Source organism: Colletotrichum orchidophilum, assembly GCF_001831195.1.
Source record: "Colletotrichum orchidophilum strain IMI 309357 chromosome Unknown Scaffold_6.1, whole genome shotgun sequence".
Taxonomy (NCBI): Eukaryota; Fungi; Ascomycota; class Sordariomycetes; order Glomerellales; family Glomerellaceae; genus Colletotrichum; species Colletotrichum orchidophilum.
Genome location: NW_019172962.1, coordinates 487711 through 507613, shown reverse-complemented (window position 1 = coordinate 507613; position 19903 = coordinate 487711). Strand labels below are relative to the sequence as shown.

The 19903-nt window shown below is 54.7% G+C and overlaps 8 protein-coding genes across 8 annotated transcripts; 5 read left to right on the top strand and 3 right to left on the bottom strand.

The window, feature by feature from the left end:
- Positions 1–1602: 1602 nt before the first annotated feature.
- On the top strand, positions 1603–3342 carry CORC01_01262 (phytoene desaturase; the record flags this gene model as incomplete). The annotated part of the gene is made up of 1 exon (XM_022612918.1): positions 1603–3342. The coding sequence occupies one exon, from the start codon at positions 1603–1605 to the stop codon at positions 3340–3342; it is 1740 nt and encodes a 579-aa protein (XP_022480679.1).
- A 353-nt stretch (positions 3343–3695) lies between these two features.
- On the bottom strand, positions 3696–6283 carry CORC01_01261 (fungal specific transcription factor domain-containing protein; the record flags this gene model as incomplete). Its single annotated transcript, XM_022612917.1, has 4 exons — positions 3696–4091; positions 4186–4474; positions 4559–4988; positions 5101–6283. 4 exons carry the CDS (start codon positions 6281–6283, stop codon positions 3696–3698), a joined length of 2298 nt encoding a protein of 765 aa, XP_022480678.1.
- An 893-nt stretch (positions 6284–7176) lies between these two features.
- On the top strand, positions 7177–7627 carry CORC01_01260 (uncharacterized protein; the record flags this gene model as incomplete). Its single annotated transcript, XM_022612916.1, has 2 exons — positions 7177–7468; positions 7575–7627. 2 exons carry the CDS (start codon positions 7177–7179, stop codon positions 7625–7627), a joined length of 345 nt encoding a protein of 114 aa, XP_022480677.1.
- Positions 7628–8517: 890 nt separating this feature from the next.
- Positions 8518–9727, top strand: CORC01_01259 (metalloprotease 1; the record flags this gene model as incomplete). Its single annotated transcript, XM_022612915.1, has 4 exons — positions 8518–8820; positions 8917–9449; positions 9513–9545; positions 9604–9727. 4 exons carry the CDS (start codon positions 8518–8520, stop codon positions 9725–9727), a joined length of 993 nt encoding a protein of 330 aa, XP_022480676.1.
- A 1045-nt stretch (positions 9728–10772) lies between these two features.
- Positions 10773–11837, top strand: CORC01_01258 (uncharacterized protein; the record flags this gene model as incomplete). The annotated part of the gene is made up of 1 exon (XM_022612914.1): positions 10773–11837. One exon carries the CDS (start codon positions 10773–10775, stop codon positions 11835–11837), a length of 1065 nt encoding a protein of 354 aa, XP_022480675.1.
- A 100-nt stretch (positions 11838–11937) lies between these two features.
- On the bottom strand, positions 11938–14486 carry CORC01_01257 (uncharacterized protein; the record flags this gene model as incomplete). The annotated part of the gene is made up of 4 exons (XM_022612913.1): positions 11938–13337; positions 13387–13587; positions 13640–14190; positions 14302–14486. The coding sequence occupies 4 exons, from the start codon at positions 14484–14486 to the stop codon at positions 11938–11940; spliced, it is 2337 nt and encodes a 778-aa protein (XP_022480674.1).
- A 1539-nt stretch (positions 14487–16025) lies between these two features.
- CORC01_01256 (type I phosphodiesterase/nucleotide pyrophosphatase) lies at positions 16026–18376 on the top strand (the record flags this gene model as incomplete). The annotated part of the gene is made up of 2 exons (XM_022612912.1): positions 16026–17865; positions 17925–18376. 2 exons carry the CDS (start codon positions 16026–16028, stop codon positions 18374–18376), a joined length of 2292 nt encoding a protein of 763 aa, XP_022480673.1.
- A 367-nt stretch (positions 18377–18743) lies between these two features.
- On the bottom strand, positions 18744–19313 carry CORC01_01255 (uncharacterized protein; the record flags this gene model as incomplete). The annotated part of the gene is made up of 1 exon (XM_022612911.1): positions 18744–19313. One exon carries the CDS (start codon positions 19311–19313, stop codon positions 18744–18746), a length of 570 nt encoding a protein of 189 aa, XP_022480672.1.
- Positions 19314–19903: the final 590 nt, after the last annotated feature.

Here is a 19903-nt window from a genome sequence, read left to right as displayed (position 1 = left end):
TTAGGAGGAATGGACAATTGTCCCGAGTTTAGTGGAACGAAACTCGGGTTGATCGTTGTCTTGCGGGAAAGTTGCTCCGGTCATGTTTTCAGGCGCTGTTTCCAACTCGGAGCTCGGACTTTCCCGAAGTTCATAAATTCCAGACGAAGGTAACGAAGATGTCAAGGGTGCGACGGTGTATGGTGTGAGATGGAGGAGGTGGCGCTTACGAGCAGAGCTTCTTTCCAGATCCGGCAAGACAATGCGATGGGCTGGGTGTGGGGTGGGGGGCTACGTCTGGAAAGAAAGGTACGGAGGGATGGGATTGTTGAGGATCCAAGGTAAGGTGCAGCAGCTCCCTCTGCTTGAGTCTGGTGTAAGCTACGCAGTAATTAGAAAGCTCCGACTTTCATGGTGGTTGGCCCGGGCCGGCCTGGTTGGTTGGCCGAGTCCGAGGGGAATTGCAAGTCTATGACGGCCATATGCGCGTCCCAACATGGGATTTTGCATACAACCAGCCCACTTTCAGGTTCTGATCGAATCAGGGATTACTGGTCGGATAGTGAGCGGGCGCGGGTCTAGTGCTTCCTAGCCAGGTGGGAGGAGAGAGGAAAAGCACTAAACGTTTTCTTGGGATGAGAGCTCGAAAGATACAGCCATGTGTCAAACGTGGTGAGAAAGGGGCGAGTGAGACAGGGCGGGATGAATGCCAGGTGCCGGTTTGCCAATTGGAGACAAGAATTCCATAGAGCACCTAGAGCTGTTTGGGGGACAGCTTGGTGATTGGGATTCAACGTGATTCATCACCCAAAACCTCAACTCCTTGTTGCAATGCCCACTTATCCGTACTCACGGACTAGGCACTATGCACAGCAAACGGCACGGCGAATGGAAAAATTAGAAAACTAAAACGTTACAAATGTCCGAGTCCGCGAAGTTTCCCATTTGGTTGCCTGCTCAATCTAAAGCAATAGCCGAAGAAGCGGATAAAACGATCGCGATCCGCGAATACGATATCGATATCTCAAGGACCGTTTTTGTTTGGGTAGAGCTAGCTACCTAGCTTGTACGTGCCGCGTGAGCTCCATGCAGCATTGTCCCTTGCTTTGCCCGCCACAGACTAGGTACCCAAGGTACAAGGTAATCATAGTCCAAAAGAATAAAAATTGGGGTGAAGTTTGTGCGCCGTCCGCCCGTCTTGTCTCTGCAACGTTCGCCAGCCAGGAGCCTCCTCCGAAGTCGAGGTGTCATCACTCTCTGGACTCTGCCCCGAACCGGCCGGTGCGGAGCCCATTCTCGTGCGATTTCCTTCCACCCCCTGCACCCGTTGCTTTTGTGGATCCCATGGCATGCGAGGGACGACTGGCCGCCGCGCCTCTCTTCACATGCTTGTTGGAATGACGGGACAATTATTCTGGTATGAATGTTAATCAAGTTCTCTTTCACCAGCTTTCTGCCTGCCTCTCAAAATCTCCCATTGTGCTGTGAGTTGGTGATAGACTCATTGGGTACTCAACCTTATCTGTACAATCTTACGACCATCACTTACTACCCGTCACCCAGCCATCTATCTCATTTTTTGTAGTAGATACTTTTCGTATAATTCCACTCACTTCATAAGCAATGCCTCAACTCGGCGAGAAGCCCAAGACGGCCATCGTCGTTGGCGCAGGCGCCGGCGGCGTAGCCCTCGCCGCCCGCCTCGCAAAGGCAGGCTTCTCTGTCACCGTCCTCGAGAAGAACTCCTTCACGGGCGGCCGCTGCTCCCTCATGCACCACGACGGCCACCGCTTCGACCAAGGGCCGTCCCTCTTCCTCCTCCCCCAGCTCTTCCACGAGACCTTCCGGGACCTGGACACCACCCTCGCCGACGCCGGCGTCGACCTGCTGCGCTGCGAGACAAACTACAACATCTGGTTCCACGACGGCGAGCTCTTCCAGCACTCGTCCGACCTCGCCGCCATGAAGACTCAGATCGAGCGCTGGGAGGGCAAAGACGGCTTTGAGAGATACCTCAAGTGGCTCAGGGAGGCCCATACGCACTACGAGATCTCCGTCAAGGACGTGCTGCACCGGAATTTTGGCAAGTTTCTGGACCTGGCGAGGCCCGGATTCGTGAGGCACGTCGTGAACCTGCACCCGCTGGAGAGCATCTGGAGCCGCGCGAGTAGGTACTTCTGGACCGAGAGGCTGCGGCGGGTGTTCACGTTCGCCGTCATGTACATGGGTATGTCGCCCTTTGACGCCCCGGCGACGTATTCCCTGCTCCAGTACACCGAGTATGCCGAGGGCATTTGGTACCCCCGCGGCGGCTTCCACCAGGTCGTCGCGGCGCTGGTGCGCATTGGCGAGCGCCTGGGCGTCAACTACCGCCTCAACACGCCGGTATCGCGCGTCCTGACGGACGGCAAGAAGGCGACGGGGGTGGAGCTCGAAACGGGTGAGTCCCTCACGGCGGACGTCGTCATTGTCAACGCCGACCTCGTCTACGCCTACGGCAACCTCCTCCCAAAGACGCCGACCATCACGGATTACACAAAATCCCTGCGCAAGAGGGAGGCCAGCTGCAGCTCCATCTCCTTTTACTGGTGCATGGACCGCAAGATCCCCGAGCTGTCCGTCCACAACATTTTCCTCGCCGAGGAGTACCAGGAGTCCTTTGACGCAATCTTCAAGCGCCACTCACTCCCCGAACAACCCAGCTTTTACGTCAACGTCCCCAGCAGGATCGATCCCTCGGCAGCCCCCGAAGGAAAGGACACCGTCATCGTCCTCATCCCCGTCGGCCACCTGACCGAGTCCAAGGGCGACGGGCAGGGAGGTCTGACAAAGGACCCGAAGCACTGGGACGACATCGTCGCCCGCGCCCGCGCCGCCGTCGTGGAGATTGTCAGCGCCAGGACGGGCTGCGCGCCGCTGACCGACTCCATCACGCACGAGATTGTCAACACGCCCCTGACGTGGGAGGACAAGTTCAACCTCGACAAGGGCGCCATCCTGGGCCTCACGCACGGCATCTTCAACGTCCTCGCCTTCCGCCCACGCACGCGCGCCGAGGGCCTGGAGAATGCGTACTTTGTCGGCGCCAGCACGCACCCCGGCACCGGCGTGCCCATCGTCATGGCCGGCGCCAAGATCACGGCCGAGCAGATCCTCGACGACCGCGGTCTGGAGGTCCCCTGGGCCAGGGGCTTCGACGGCATCTTGAAGCCGCAGAGCCAGTCGCCGGGGAACAAGTCGTTGGATAATGTGCGGTACGGGTTCCACTTTGGCTCAGAGGAGGTTGCCGTCTTGTCTTTTGGGCTTGTCTTGGCTTTGATTTACTTTATTTTCTGGCCAGCTGTGCAACCGTGGGTTTGCTAGGTTTATTGTGTATGAATTGAATGAATCGGGCGGGCATGGGAGCATTTGTTTGGTTAATATGATGGACGCACCACTTCAAAACTGGTTATTCGTTTATTCTTCAGGGTATTTCATTCCATGGCGTTCTGCCTTTCCTTCAGCATTCGTTTCCCGATGGTGTTGCCAAAAGTCCGGTGACAATGCTCACATCTCGGACACATGCAGTGTTCTACGCACACCATGATGTGGCCTTGCTTCTCTCATCTCAAACCAATCAAATATGGTGAGGAGTGTCGTCTCGCGCAAAGGGGTTCTCGATGCCATGATCCCGGCCCCATCGACAACTCATCAGATCTGCCCCTTCGATGAGCCCACTACGACGACTGCTGACTTGAAGATATCTCCGGACGCAACCAATCAAACGTATCAAGCAAATCAAAGTTGAAATCAAGCTGCGTGGAGAAATCCCAGTCCATTGGGATATCCAACATCCCGGGCATCGCGCCGTCTTCGGCGGAGGAGGCCGACGCCGGGGGGCTGTTGAGCGCCTGGTCGAGGACGCGCTGGATGATGACCTTGCAGTCTGCGCAGAGGTCGCCGTTGGGCGCCGTGGGGCTTACCCAGTCCAGGAACCCGACGAGTAGGCTCAGCTTCTGGATGATGCTCGACCGCGACACTTTTGGGTTCTGCGGGTGGTGGCCGCCGTGGAGCGTGGGCTTCAGGAGCTCGAGGCAGAGGATGCCGCCTCCCGGGGCCGCGTAGGCCATCACCTTGGTGTTGTGTCAGCTTTCATGCCCAGAATCCCTCGGGTATGGCAGGTTGTGTGAGAGAATTGAAAAGGGGGGGAGGGGGAGGGATGCGTACAAGCCATTCAAAGTCTCCGTTCATGCAAGACAGGCGGTCCATATTGGTCCAGAACATGAGGGTTTTGGAAACCATCTCAAAGCTCACGGAAAGTAAGGCGCCGTCGTCGTGGCCTCTTTTTGCAAGCAGCCGTTCGATGAAGAACATGTTTTGGAGGTGCTCCAGCTTTATGATAAGTCGAGTGTACAGCAACGAAACCTCGAGGTTCCTGTTTTGGATGTCCTCTTCTTTGAAAGTCATAATCTCAGGGAACCCAGCAACGGTCCGGAGTTGTCGTTCTTTGATTTCTCTAAAGCAAGCCCCCCCAAAAAGTCAGTAACTGATCCTTACTCTCAAATCGGTTGTGTAGCAGCTGACACATGCGCCAACTTACAACAACGTTTCCACCAGCGTCACGGAACCCTGGCCGAGCGCAATCTCGAATAATTCGTCTCGGATATGGGCCAGCATCACCCGGGCCCGGACGATGGTGGTCGAGTAGAGCCCACCTTCGGTGTTCCACCCGTTCGCGTCGAGCGCAGCCACGTGGCGCGCCAGCGAGGCCTCGTCGGAGAGGAGGTGGTCGTCCTTCAGGTCCAGGGGCGGCGGCGTGCGCGCGTATCGGCGGCTGATGAGGGGCGGTCGGCCGGCGAACGAGGCTAGGACCTTGTCCACGTAAAAGATGTAGCAGAAGAGCTTGCGCTTGATCTCGGAGCAGATGGTCGGCTTGTAGGCTGCTCCCGGCGCCGCCGCGACCTCGTCATGGAAGCCTAGGAACGTGGAAAGGGCTACTGTTTCTGCGTGGAGCTGCCAACAGGCGAAGCCTAGAGATATAAAGAGATCAATCGGTGTTTCCCCTCGAGTTTCACGCTAATGTCTCGTCGGTGTACGGAAATGAAATCGGCCTTCCAAACTCAGGCATGGATCATCACTTACTAGCATCGCCCGAGAAGAGCGACTCGATAATGGTTCGCTTCGAACACATGAAAAGGAGCAGCGTGTTCCCTCCGCTACCAGCAGCCTTGGTCAACTCTATACAAGCGCCGAGGCAGTATCTATACTGCATTACCAACTTTGTTCCCTCTTCCACACACTGGAACCGGGAACCGACGTCCGGCCGGTACGGCCCGAGATAACGAGCCGCCAGCTCCCAGTATGCAAACATCACTCCCAGTGACTCCCACCGCAAGTTGGTGCCGGTGAACTGCGCCAGCCACTTGGCCGGGTCAGACTCCTCCTCAGACACGCGCTTTGCAGTATTTCCGCAGACGGTGCGGGCGAGCGCGGTGAGCTGAGCATCATCTGGGCGTCCATGTTCGGAGGAGGAGGAGGAGGAGGAGGCCTCAAAGTACTGCGGAAACGTGTCGTACAGCGATACAATCATGCGTTTTGCAGCCACGCGGATCCACCCGTCGCTCGGGTTCTTATGGCTCTCAAACAGCTTAAGCCCCGTCTCGCGATCCGGGATGTGGCGGAAAATAGTCAGGCACGTCTCCAGCGCCTGGCTCGTCAGGGGCGGGGAGCATTCGAGCCCATAGTAGGCGGCGCTCCCGATCTCGCCGATGGGGGCCGCGCCGCACGGCTGGAGCTGCTTCAAGCTGGACCGGGTCTCTTCGTAGATACCGCAGAAGGAGGTAAAGCCGAGGTAGCCGATGCCGAGGACTGCTGGTGTGACTGCCGGGGTGGCTCCCGTGCTGACCGAGTCCGGGCTGGTAGGGAGGCTTGCGGGGATGGAGGGGCGGTGCCTGGTCGTGGATGTCGCGGGCGATGTTGTGGCCGTAGCCGTTGACGCCGTCCGCGAAATCGCCGCGGGCGCCGGACCGGGTTGAGATGCGGTTGTTGCTGTAGACTGATATGTCGAAGTCAGGGGAAAGGACGGCGCCCTTGAAGCACGCCGTTGCTCCCCGAGCCGAGTCTGTCTCGGAGCTTCTCTTGAGGCCGCTGGACCGTCGCCGAGGATGTACTCGCACACCTCACCGGGACGCTTCGACTTTCTGCATCTATTGCATATGGGTTGTGCGTGATCGCAGGCGACTTTGCGTTTCCGGCACGGCTCACATGCCTGCGGCCGTCCGTTCTTTCGGAATAAGAGCCGGGGTGGTGTTTGCGTTGAATCCATATGGAGGGTGGGGGACAAGAATTCTTACTTTTCCTCAAGTAATCAAAAGTCCACTATGGTCCCCTTTTTACAAGGTTGGACAATAGAGCTTTCGATTCGTAAGCGAAACTTCGGTAAGTAGATTGGAAATCCCATCAACACATCGTCAGCTCAGCTGTAGGCTGTTGACCGCATGAAGTTGGTGACTGAAGAACTCGGCTTCGGCTTCGGAGACAGTGGGGTCGGCTTCGGAAGTGGGCACTCCTTGGCCGCTGGTACCCTTTGGAGCGGTCGGCTTACTAAATTCTCACATTGAATCCTCCGCCCTCTAGCCCGACTCGACTGACCGAACATACTCGAACTTCAAAACTTCAAAGTGACTGGTCGCGCAGGTCTAACCCGAAACGATTGGCCGTTCAAGCCTCCCCGCCATGGGGCTCACCAACCAGCCCATGCAACATTCAGCCCGAGGATTGGGAACGAGGCGTGATTGGTTTTAGGAATCAACCTCCCGGGTCGGACAGCCGACAGGACCTCCACTTCGGCAGCGATCCCCCCGTCTTACCCTCGTCGAAAACAGACACTAGCATTGACAAGACTTGTACCAAATGGTCCTATTTTTTCCCTAGGACTCATAGCCGCGCCCTTTGACATGATGCCATGTACTTTGGTCATGTATTTGTGCCCTTCGTGAGTCAACATGAGACTGGCCCTGCCGAAGCCGCGTTTGCATTGGAAATCAACATCAGGCTCTTGATATATATATAAGCCGGCCCATGACCTCCTTCCTCGAACCTGAGATATAGACCGTATAGAATCGAGCAAGACATTTATTTACTACAAGTGATTACAAATTCTCTGGCAATACTTCAAAGAGCCGTCAATCCAACTACAGCTCCATTCTAGAATTCCATATGAGTTCCATCGAATCTCAAGAGTACCTCAAGGCCATCCTCAGAGACAAGACAGACAGCAGCGAGACAAGCAACAACAAAACAACGAACAACACAATGTCCGGCTCCTTCTACGAATCAGCTTTTGTCATTCCCCACATGCAGGCGTCTGCCATGCCTCGCCGGCCCCGCCAGCCTGCTCCGGCACCGCGGGCCACCGTTGGTGCCATGTCCTCAGAGTCAACTCTCGTCGACAAGGATGGCGTTCCAGTCATGTCCAAGGAGAAGAATGAGGCCAATGGTGACATCGCTGGTAAGTCGTCTCGTTTCTTGTCTTGCAGTTCATGCTTCGTCGGGCCTCTGGCTTGTACCTCGAGAAGGCCCTATTAGACAAAGATTGCTCATACGGGTTGATACAGGTTCGTCATCATCAAGCAAGAATCTTCTCAAGCGTCTTTTGAAGAAGGCTTGATTTTGTTTCTGCGGATACACACGAATCAACTCGTCATTCAAAACACGCTCGTCACATCAGCACACGGAAGGATTTTCGACTTTCGGGCTGGCGTCAGCATTTTGCTGATCCCCCTCTACCCTATTACGACGACTATTGCGAATCATTTTAGCGCTTCTGCCCATCACCAATTGCACGGATTTTCCAGCGGTCTCATATTGGCCTAGATGCTTACATTGCCTGGTCATGCTTATATACCATGTGATCACCGTCCGTCTTCGGTCGGTTATCCGGACCAGTGGCAGCCACCCAGAGTATGACACCGAAACAACTATACGCTAAGCCTTAATCCTCAGGCAGCTGCATACACTCTTTGAACTATAGTTCAAAATAGATCTCAGCCCCTTGGAACTCCAGGAGAGGCACCCTGGCCTGAACGTTGGTCGGCTTGGGATAGTCCTGGCTTCTGCTGTACACTGTTCAGAGACTGAGAGGACTTAAGCACGAGCCGAGAGTAACTGAACACTGTGGCTCTTGGGGGATAACATGACGAGACCCTGAGGGTTGAAATACAGCTTGCAACAAGGTTCTCAAGAACGATAGACCACAAGGGTTGGTTGCTATGGTTCGGGTTGAGTTTCCAGGGCTATGGATTCTTTTCCGCAACGGCTGGTAACCTCTGCGTATTGCTCGTTGCTTTCCATCATTTAGACTCTTGCTTAACAAGGTAGCGGAGAAAATTTCCAATATATTTATCTACGATCATGAGGATCCCGCAGTACCGAAATCTTGCAACATTTCCTTGTGCCAGCCAGGCTTGCTTCTAATAGCGTACCGAAGCTCATTTTCTTCAACAACGCCCGCAACAGGTGGACAAGTTGCCAGCGACATCCCATCGGTTCACGCACATCATGATTTGCCAGAATTGGACATTGCACCTTTTGGGCATCGCGTCCCTAGCCAGCGTCGCACTTGCCCAGCCATCTCAACGTCCTACTATCAGCGTTGGAACTACCAGATCGAGCCAGTACCATTGGTGCGGCACGGACGAGGGCAACGATCATCTCGGGGGAGAAGACGACTTGGTCGCTCTCGAGGCACTCTCTAAACGCTCTTTGGATACAGAGAATCCGATTGGCCGCAAGAACCCCATAAAGATTCCCGTCAATATCTTCTTGGTCGGAACGGAAGAACAGCGAGGGGAGCTCAAAGAAGTAACTATCCCATCACTCACTATCTTATGGACCAAATGTTACAGGATTTCAAAGTCTTCTTTCACACACATTGACTGACTTGGGTTATCCCCTTAGAATTCTGCCCTCTTACAAATCGAAGACGCCCTCGCCGAGGGATACTCGCAGCACGGCATCTTCTTCGGCCCTATCGAGACATACCAGGTCGCCGGCGACGAATATGTCAACGTCAACCACTCTGAACGCAAATTTAGGCAGACCCTGGACATGAAGGAAGGTCTCCGCATCGGCGGAGCCGAGACACTGAACGTGTACGTCGTGCCAAAGTTGGACCGCGGTACCCTCGGGTACGCCGTCTTTCCTTGGATCCTGTCAACCTACACTGATGAGCGCGCGTTGGCCATGGACGGCGTTGTCCTCGGGTACTGGGGCCTGAAACACTTCCTGTCCAGAAAGGCCATAGTCCACGAGGTGGGACACTTCTTGGGGCTTCTTCACCCGTTCCAGGGAGGCTGCAAATCCCTCGACGGGGACAGTATACCCGACACGCCGCAGGCAACATACGTCAGCCAGCACTGCGAGCCCAAGGATACGTGCCCCCAGCTCCCCGGTCATGATCTGATAAAGAATTATATGATGTACTCGGCATGGTATGTTGAAAGTGATCGTCAGAGTTTATATAGTGTGAGCAGCAATGCTGACGAAAGTTCCAGTTCCGAGGACCTCTCCTTCACGCCTGGTCAAGTGTAAGTCTGTCCATGTGCGTCTCCACACCCGATCTTGTACTAACAGTTTGTCCTGTAGATCCAGGATGCGAGAGGCTTGGTACAAGTGGCGCGACCCCCAAACCAGAAAGCTTACTTATCTCACGAGCGAGCCTATCCGAACGACACCCAATTCCACCATGATTGTCACTAAATTCTGTTAGTCTTTCCGAGTCTCACAGCTTAGCACAGTTACAGCCTAGGGTATCAACGTAAGATCTTTCGAAGAATTTGTATGGGAAAACAGTTAAGCGAAATCAACGGCTTTGAAGTTTCTGCAAGGAATAAATGTGGCTGGGAGGCACACAGATCCAAGCAGTATTTAGATCCAGGTGATGGCTAGAGAATAGCCCGCTTGTCAAGGAAAAAAAAAAAAAAAAACCAGCCATAATTACTCCGGTCCTCCAGTATGCCTTGATCTCTGTCTTCTCTTGCCTCTAGACCACGGGCATTTTTTGTTAAGGTAAGCCCTGCCATAGTCGGCTGTGGCACACGGCCCCACTCCGGCTCCGGGCCCGGTCTTTGACCTCAAGTCGACAGGCTCACCTAGGAAGCCAGCTTCGAACAGCGGTCAGCTTTTCTCTACCTTATTACAGAGCCAGCATCGACATACCTGAAGTACTTGCTTACGTACCATAGATACGCTATGAGCCTCTGTGGCCGGATTCTCACATGGTATGGTCATTGTTGAGATTTAGCGAGGCCATTGTTCAACTTGGCGAGGCGCAAACAAGCCACATTGCTGTGCCTGGAGGATGGAAGTGAGTTGTCATTTGTGACCGTTGTAACGATGATTTCCCGCATTCGCAGTGGTGGTGGGATCACCAATCCAGGCAAGGGCGTGGCTCTAGCCAGACCTGGGGAAGGGGGGGCCACTCGCTAACCCCGCTGTGGGATGTCCCACACAGCCCATTGCCATCCAGAGAACCCGCGAATCTGCCGTGCGGCCCCCCACGTCAAGTCAAGTATTTTTCAGCTTCACCTGCATCCACTACCTCAGATAGGCATTTGCCTTACTCCTCATAAGGCGGTTCAAAAGTCGGGCCCTCGGTCATCTTCTGAAAGTCTGAGTGTTGGTGTCCTAGCTGAAACACAGGTCACCGAGCCATTGCGACAACCTCATCTTACCCGCCTGAAAGCAACCTCAACTCTTCATCTTTAGATTCATCCTTCACCTGAACTCGTTCACTTTCACCCGCGCAGCCTAACATGTCTGATCTCATCGTGACCCAACATGAGTCGGAAAAGGACGTCAAGTTCGCCTCCGCAACGCCTGCCCAGCGTGAGGCTGCATGGCGCCTAAACGGCGTCTCATGGGCCCCTCCGATGCCCCTCGAGAACTACATGGCCCGCGAGCTCGCGCTCTCAAAGACGGCCCTCTCATCTCACTGCAACTACTACGTCCTCTTCGACCCGGCCAACCCAGAGCACATCATCTCATCCTGCGAAGCAACCGCCAAGACCCTGCTTGTCCGCGACCCCTCCTCTCCAACGCTCCACGAGGAAAAGGCCTACGCCATCGCCTCCGTGTACACCAACCCGACCCACCGCAGCCACGGCATGGCCACGCTGCTGATGAACCGCCTGAAGGAGGCCATGGACACCGATTCCAAGGTCAGCGCGCTCTACAGCGACATCGGCACCACGTACTATGCTCGCCTCGGTTGGGCCGTCTACCCGTCGCTGCAAGTCTCGCTCATCCCCGACGACCCTTCAGTCCTGCGCAAGCCCGAGGGTGTACGGTACCTCGAGGAGACCGAGGTCACCGCCTACTGCGACAAGGACGTCGACCTCCTGAAGAAGAAGCTCGCCAGCCTGCCCGAGGACGGAAAGACGCACGTTGCCTTTGCGCCTTCGGGCGAGCAGATGCTCTGGCACTTTACGCGGGACGGCTTCATGGCCAAGGAGCTCGCCGGCCGCGAGGTGGCGCATCGCGGGGCGGCCACCGTCGACGGCAAGGCGTGGGTGTATTGGGACCACGACTTCCGCGAGAAGAAGCTCAAGGTCCTCCGCGTGGCCGGCGACCCCGAGGCGGATGTCACTGCGCTGCTGCAGACCGCGGTGATTGAGGCCGCCCAATGGGGACTTGCAAAGGTGCTGGTCTGGAACCCCGACGAGGGCGTCTCGGCTTCGGCGAAGAGGGTGAGTGATCGGACGGAGGGTGCCGTGAGGGTCGTCTTTGACGAGAGACTCGATGGCAGCATTCCCAGTCTGCGGTGGAAGGGCGAAGGAGAGGTTGTGTGGGAGGATAATGAGTACTATGCGTGGTGCTAAATAGCTCAGGGGAAATATTGATAGATGAATGATGATCGTCTCATTAGGTTCAATATGACAGATGTCCTCATACGTGTCTGATCTGGATGTAGACATCCTTCTATTCTTCTTCTTCTATCTCTTGCAATGCTAGTGCTTGAATTAGACCCACAAACCCGATTTCAATGGCCTTCGTCATCCCATCAGCAACCAAGTCCGGATCCTCAGAGAATGAATCTTTCCAACGCCCGCACTTCCCAAACAATGCATCAACGACAGGGAAAGGGAGGCCCTTCACTTCTCCCTCTCCCCCTGAACCTTCGTTACGGTAGTCTTCAAGTAACGCGGCCACAAGCTCCTCTATCTTGGTGCAAAACATTTCAGCTGTCCCAGGCTTGATGGCTTCCTGGACGTCGACCCATATTGCCTCCCGTTGCGCAAACGTAAGTTGCGAGCCGAGTTCCGCGTCTTGCTCAAAAACCAGCAAACTTAATTTGCTCTCCAGCCTCTTCTTCCTTTCAGGCGGGAGATGAATGTCGACAATGTCAATGTGCCGCTGGATCTGCTCTCGCATGCTGTTCATGGACCAGGTGGCTGCCGTCCACCTTCCGACCACAGCGACCCATCGATTGATATCCGCATCTGATAGAGACGATGTGCCTCTGACCGGCGCTTCCCGGGTGACCTTCTCAGCTGCGAGATGTACCTTCTCTATGACCTGTGTGAGTGCGATGCCAATGACGGCGTACCGCACCTCTCGCCAGACGGTCTCCCACAAAAGGCTCCGGATCGTGTCCGAGATCTTCCGCTGGGGATTGGTTTCCAAAAGCAGCACGTGGTGCATCGCGTCCGTCGTCGTGAGTCGCGGGTGTACATCGTACTTGTCGTCAAGGTTTACGACGTCATCCGTCCTTGCAAAGTTATCGTTGAACGGATGAATGAGCGTCACGTTGATAGGCGGTCCCTTCCAGCTCTTCGCCATTCGAACGAACTTACCAACGATGGCAAACTCCTGTTCGCCGACAGATCCGATGGTGATGTAAACCATGCAACCTCCGAGAACCCTTGTAAGGTAGAGGAAGAATTTCCACAGAGATGCCACGTTGTTGTTGGCCTCCTTGAATTGATCCAAGTCAATCCCGGCGTCTATCATGACCTCCGTCTTCTGCACTAGTATCTGGTCCACGAGCGATGCTATCGCCGACTGTGCAGTCATGCCGCGCGTCCAGATCAAGTACGCCGACGGGACATGCGACGCGAATTTGCGTTGCTGTTTCTTCCAGACCAAAGCATGCTGCGGATCGGGGGCGTCGCACTCTGCCTGTATCACTTTTGTCTCCTGGGAGTATCCCGAGGGGACGTATTTCTGCTCCATCCTGAACCACTCGATCCACGCCTTTGATGTCGTGACCTCGTAAGTGGCCTGCAATTCCTGGTGGAATCCGGCTTGGACTTCGAAATTCTTGAACAAATTCTTCCGTATCGCTTGAAACAGATCTGCTGTCGGGCTTTCGGCGACGGCTACTCATGTCAGCGGACCTTTCTTCTCTCCTAAAAGTTCCTTGCTTACATTTAAAGGCTTGGTGCATCGCCTGCCTTTGAAGCGGCAGTACCGTCCGGTATCTGTCTATTGCGTGGTTCGTCATTGCCTGTCTAACGTGGAAACATAGCTCTGCGTCCTCGCGGATATGCCTTTGTGTTTTCTTCATCTTCGCCACAAGTTCTCCGTAGCGGATCTCAAAGGGCTGTAGGAAGGTCGTCATCGCGCGCTCTGTGGTTTGTTTAGTGACTGGAAAGCTCGGCTAGCTCGTAGGACAACATACTGAAAATATTCTTTTCTGCATTCTTCACATCTTTAATAACCTTTTCCAGAAACTCAACAATCGCCGCGTACAATTCGGCCGAGAACTCAAGCATCCGTGGAGTCGGATACAATGCAGTATACCCTCGTATCCTTTCCAGATCCCGCCCAATGTCGATCATCACATCGACTACTTTGGAGAGGACGTTGGAATTGTTCTTCGTTACCTGGCCCTTGTAAGTAAGACTGTCGTCTCGGTGGGAGCGGGAAGCGCCTACCAGGAGTACAAACTTCAGACCGCCCCAGATCAACGGTAGACCTGAGAACTCTGCCTGCGACAGAATATCAAAGACTCCGTGGTAGTGATCCAAACACTCAATCAGTTTCTTAGTCTTTCCCTCCCCTAGCCTCGCCTCCTTGGTCCTTTGTATGTCCCAAGCAATCCGGTGAAGTTCTGATTTGGGGTCACTGTGCTTGCCGGCGGTGCCTTTCGGTAAGACTGTCGCGACCTCCTCCTTGTCAAGATGTGACTGAAGAGACTTCACGGCGTTCTTGTACGCTGTCTCGGCTTTTCTGCAAGACACGTCAACAAGCGCTCACCGCGAGATCGCCGAGGCCGATGCGGGTCTTCCGCCGGAAGGGCCCGCATCTTCAGTAGATGGCCACCGTTTTGATCAAACTCACTCAAACGTCGTCCGGTCGACTCCGCCCTCGTCTTCTGCCGCGTCATCGGAGAAGCGCCGAAAGACCTCATTGCGGGGATTGCAGCGAATGATTGGACTGGACGCACTCGTCGGGCTCCCGTCGTCGCGACTCCAAGAGGGCGTCCGAAATACGATGCTGGTGTTCAAGGAGGGGAATCGGTGCATGGCGCCGCGGCATGCCGGCGAGGCTTGGCATCAAGGTTGGTGTCTTGAAGTAGCAAAAAGCTTGAAAGACGGCGACGACCTAGTGGCGTCTTGCAGAATTGCAATCTGTAATTGAAGTATGTGACTATTCGAGATGCTCCAGATAAAGATCCTTTCCAATTATGATCGCTCACAAGCTTACCGAGAAGAATATCGAAGCGACGGAACGTCGACATCCATTACATTAAAGTCGAGAGCAGGATGCCACCACAACCGTTCGGGGGGACAGTACCTCGGAGACCCTGAGAGGACCTTCCAGCCGCACCAGTTTACCTATGGTTCAGATTTTCAGGACCTACGGAATCACAAGACGAGGGATGTGAGACAGAAGGAGGAGAGTGAGCGTGTACAAAATTGCTTCTTCAGCCAAGGCTGCCAATCAGCATGAGCACAGCTTCCGCGTCTTCCTGGGCGGCGTCGGCTTGTGGCACGAACGACTGATTCTTGTCGACTGTTAAGGCCTCTCACCGTATACATTCAGCGGTCTAGATGCGACAGGCCGCCTCAACTGGAGGTCGCATTCCCAACTCAGGACTCGTACCTCAGTGTTACCCTGCAACTTTCAAGCATTAGTAGGCTTTCCGGGCAATAATCTCGGAGTCAAGCCCTCTGTCTTTACTGGGACGCGTTTGTGGCCATATTCCTCCTTTCGAGACAAGCCTTGTATGAGGAATGCGATGCAGAGCGCCATTATCACCACGGCACGCAAGGATGCCGATACTGCCGAGCAGGGGCTTGTTCAGCTCTCCTACCCTACTTCGTCGCTGTAATTGGAGACAGTAGGACATTTGTTGAATGCACGAAATGACTAGCGCGTATCTCAGCTCGATCATTTCTAATAAAGTAGCGGTATTCTCCGTCTGACAGGGAGTCTCACTCTATGAGGGGCCTGGAGAGGGACAGAGTCGATAGCATCCTGAGTGCAAACCGGACCGCGGGATCCATCGGCATTCAACGTATCACACTCACGCCAATATGTACACTTGTAAGTCAAGCCTAATGATTGATACTCTTTTCGTTCCGAAGCATGCAGAGACGAATGAGGCTAACGGACAGAATCCATAGAATGAGCTGGCGGAAGCATATTGTCAACGTTGTCTCAATGATTTGGCCCGAAGAAGACGGGCCCGAGATTCGAATAATTAGAGCTCTTTTTAGCCTGTGCGCTAAGTGGATCATGCGGACCGGAGCCACGCCGTGCTCAGTCCCGTTTCCAGACTGACGGGCCAGTGACAGGCCGAGAAATGGACCCTGAATAAGGTACGGGGGATGCAGCCAAGCGGGGTGCCACGTGACTCTATCGCTGCGATAAGATAGGGTGCCATCAAGGTGAGGTGGTCAGTCACAGGGGTTCGAGCCTAGTTGCGACTTTGAGATCCAAAGAAATTAGGGGAAGAATTGTTCGGCTCGGCATTAGTCAACAAAGAGGCTACGTCTCACAAGACTCACGGTCCATGACCTAGAACGACCTGTCTTTGCCCTCCGGCATCCCGTCAAACCATGTCGATACGCCGTCCCAGCGCAAAGTCCCGGGCGGGCCGCGATAACGCAAGCCTCCTCGCCCCCGATACGTACGACGACGACGCCTCATCCCTCCACAGCCGAAGCGACCAGGACAGCGACAGCGACGATGACCAATTGCAACTGCGCGCGCGGAACAGCCGCGAGCTGCGCGCCGCCGACAGTCTAGTCTTCATGGAAGAAGAGGAGATCGAAACGCTGGTTGAAGAGACGCGCAAAAAGAAGGAGCTGCAGCGCCGAGGATCTGGTCTCGCTGTCACGAACCCCCTGAAGCTTTTCGGCCGAGGCCCCGATGGACAGCGACCCGGGTCCAAGGATGGCTCGTCCGAGAATCTCCTCAACGAAAAGGACAGACGCCAACAGCGCCGCACGAGAAGGAAACAGAAAAAGGACCGTCTGCTGGAGAAGGCAACGTACGGCGAGGATGGCGAGCTCATGTACGAGATGGAAGAAGGGGCCATGAAGGAGGGAAGCTCGACCGGCGACAGCAGCGAAAGAGACGACAGCGACGAACTCGACCGGCAAAGGCTGAAGATGGTGACCAACGCGAAGAGCGATAAGCGGAGGAGCTGGCGCCGATGGCTGGTCATACACAGTATGATAGCCGTCGGCTTCGCGATCCTCGTTCTGGTGGCGTGGAAGCTATCATTGGGCAGGAAGTCGGCGCACAAGGCCGAGTTCGTCAGCAACGGCACCGCACTGTTCGCGCCGACGACCATCATCATCAGTCTGGACGGCTTCCGCGCCGACTTTTTGCAGCGCGGAATTACACCGAGGTTGAACGCTTTTATCAAGGAGGGCGTTTCGCCAAAGTACATGCTCCCGGCCTTCCCGTCTGTCACGTTCCCGAATCACTACACGCTGGCGACCGGTCTTCATCCCGAGAGCCACGGTATTGTCGGAAACACGTTCTGGGACCCGGACATGCAGGCCGAGTTCTACTATACCGATCCGGTGCGAAGTCTCGATGCGAAGTGGTGGAGCGGAGAGCCTTTCTGGGTGACGGCCGAGAGGCAGGGTATCCGTTCCGCGATCCACATGTGGCCGGGTAGTGAGGCGCACATCCTCGGCGTTGAGCCGACCTTTTTGGACAAGTTCAACGGGAAGGAGGTCCTCGACAATAAGGTCAGCAGGATCCTCGAGTTTCTCGACAAGCCGGGCATGGAGGACAAGACTGCCAAGGTTGAAGACATGCGGCCTCAGCTCATTGCTGCGTATGTCCCCAACGTCGACGCGGACGGCCATAGATATGGGCCGAATAGCACGGAGATCCGCGTCTCTATCGAGTCAGCCGACGCCATGATGGATCAGCTCTTCCTGGCTCTCGAGCAGCGCAACCTGACCCACATTGTCAACGTCATCGTTGTATCCGACCATGGCATGGCCACGACGGATACGACACGGCTGTTGCAGCTCGAGGATCTCGTCGACACCTCAAAGATTGAGCACACCGACGGCTGGCCGCTATATGGTCTCCGGCCGAAGAACCCCGACGATCTCCAAGGGCTATACGATGTCTTGGTCGAAAAGTCCAAGACAAACCCCAACTTTGAGGTCTATCTCCGCGATGTCAACATGCCCGAGCGCTACCACTTTTCAAAGAACAGGCGCATCGCGCCCCTGTGGATCGTGCCCAAGACTGGATGGGCCATCGTTACGAGGGACGAGATGGATGTGGAAAAGGCGCTAAAGGACGGTACGGTCTATAACCCTCGGGGTTTGCATGGATATGATCATGAGCATCCTCTCATGCGTGCCATCTTCATTGCCCGCGGGCCCGCTTTCCCTCATCCGCCAAACAGCCAGATCGACAACTTCCGTAATTGAACCCCCCCCTACATCTTATATGATGCCATGAATTCCGACTAACGTCAGTAGAAAACATCAATGTGTACAACATTTTGTGCGATTCCGTCGGTCTCATTCCTGAGCCCAACAACGGCACTTTGCGTCTGCCACTCACTACTCTGGGTACTCACAAGTCCGAGGACACGCCCCCAGAACCCGAGGACCCTGTGCCTCCGTACAACACAACCCAAGTCCCGGCTTCTCCCAGCGCACCACCGGCGGAACAGCCGACAAACACCGACAAGGCCATCCAGGTGGACCCCGTTCCCCAGCCGACGGCCACTGCGCCGGCGTCGAACGATGACGAGAAAGGAGATGATGATGAAGAGAGCGACGAAGCCGATGAAGATGCCATAGAGAAGGGCAAGGAAGCCATGATTGGAGTTTGGGACTGGCTCAAGGACAAGTTTGGAAAGGTTTGGGACAAGATTAAGGGATCAAAGGGGGACAAGGAATCGGGAGACAAGGAGGGATCGGAATGATTTCCTGTGTAGAATCGGATGCAGGATTTGGCGTTCACAGGTGGGAGGCATATTGTGGTTTCGTTTGATACTCCCGGCGATTCTCTGTATTTTCTATAGACTGAAACCCTCCCAAAGGTTGTTGATTCTCCTTGATCACTCGTCCCGTCCTGTTAACCCTCTGCACCGACCCGCTTCGCCTCATCCGTAGCTACCGTGGGTCAAGTCTCAGTAGCCCCTCAAATCTCCAGTCACCGCTGTAAATTTCAGGCGTTAGATCGGAAGCCTCCGGTGCGCAGTCGAATCAGACTTACCAGAGCTATGATTCCATCGGCTGTACGGATCTCCACAGGGAAAACCATATTCCTTGTACAGCATGAACGAGAACCTAGTTCATCTGACTTGCGCTCCGCTTCACGCTGGTGCGATTGTTGAGGTAGTTATCGGCCTTTTGATAGCCAAAGTCCACATAGTTGCGGTGAATCATGTGGGAGGTGGGTGATATTGTAAAGCCTTCCCGGATATTGAAAGTAACTCTCTTTACCACGATCAGATCTGGTAAAGGGGTGCTCAGGTTCTCGCACATCAGCATTGTGTTCTCGAGGAAGACCGACGTGCGGTAGATGCGATTGGCCCTAGAAAATGCGGGATCGCCGTTCCCCCAAAACTTGTTGACGCGGAGTGCGATACAAAGAATCTGAAATGGAACATTGACGCCGGGATGATCGCCAGGGAACATATCGATGAGCCCATCAGGTGTCATCCTGAGGGGTGTGATGGTAACCCACTCTTTCCCATGGTGCCCGTCGGTCTTCTGGCCAATATGGAGCCACGCCATGGTGTTCTTCTTGACTTCTCGAAACATTTGAGTGCTGGGATGGAAGGTAAATGCGAGCGATGCTTTCTCCCGTGTCCAGTCCTCCTTCAGCTGGACGGCAACAAGCTTCTCGGTCGCCATGATGGGAGTGGGTGTTGTGCTTTGATTGGCCGTGGCTGCAAGTTGGCCGGATTGTAGTGGCGGAATCTAGAAGCTGGAAATGAAGTTGCTCGGAGAATAAGTTCTTTTGAAAGGCTCGATCGTTCCTTCCAAGCTTTGATTTTGGCAGGGGCCTTCTGCGTATCGAGCGAGGTAGGTAATAGAATGAGCGTGTAGGCTGTTGATGAATGTATCCCTTTCTGCCGTTCGGAAGGATGGATGCGGAGGAAAATTCTCGAATTGCTTATGAAGAACTGGCAGTACCGAAGGGTTGCCAGTGAGTTGTGATGATGAATACAGATGGAAAACAGGGCACACATGAATCAGCTCACAAAGTATACTTCAGAGACGAGTAGTATTCAGCAGTGTATTCCCAAGTGAATCACATCCATCTGAATTCAGAACCCGTATCGCCCCTGGATTTGCTTGACTGCATGTATCCTTCCGACAACCTTCTGGGAAAAAAGATGCTAAAATCCAATTTCTTAGCCTGATCGTGGCTCTGGTCGAATCTCGGATCGCAGGTCCAGTGAGGGTATACATCTAGCAGGCACAAGTTAGAGAATAGCCGT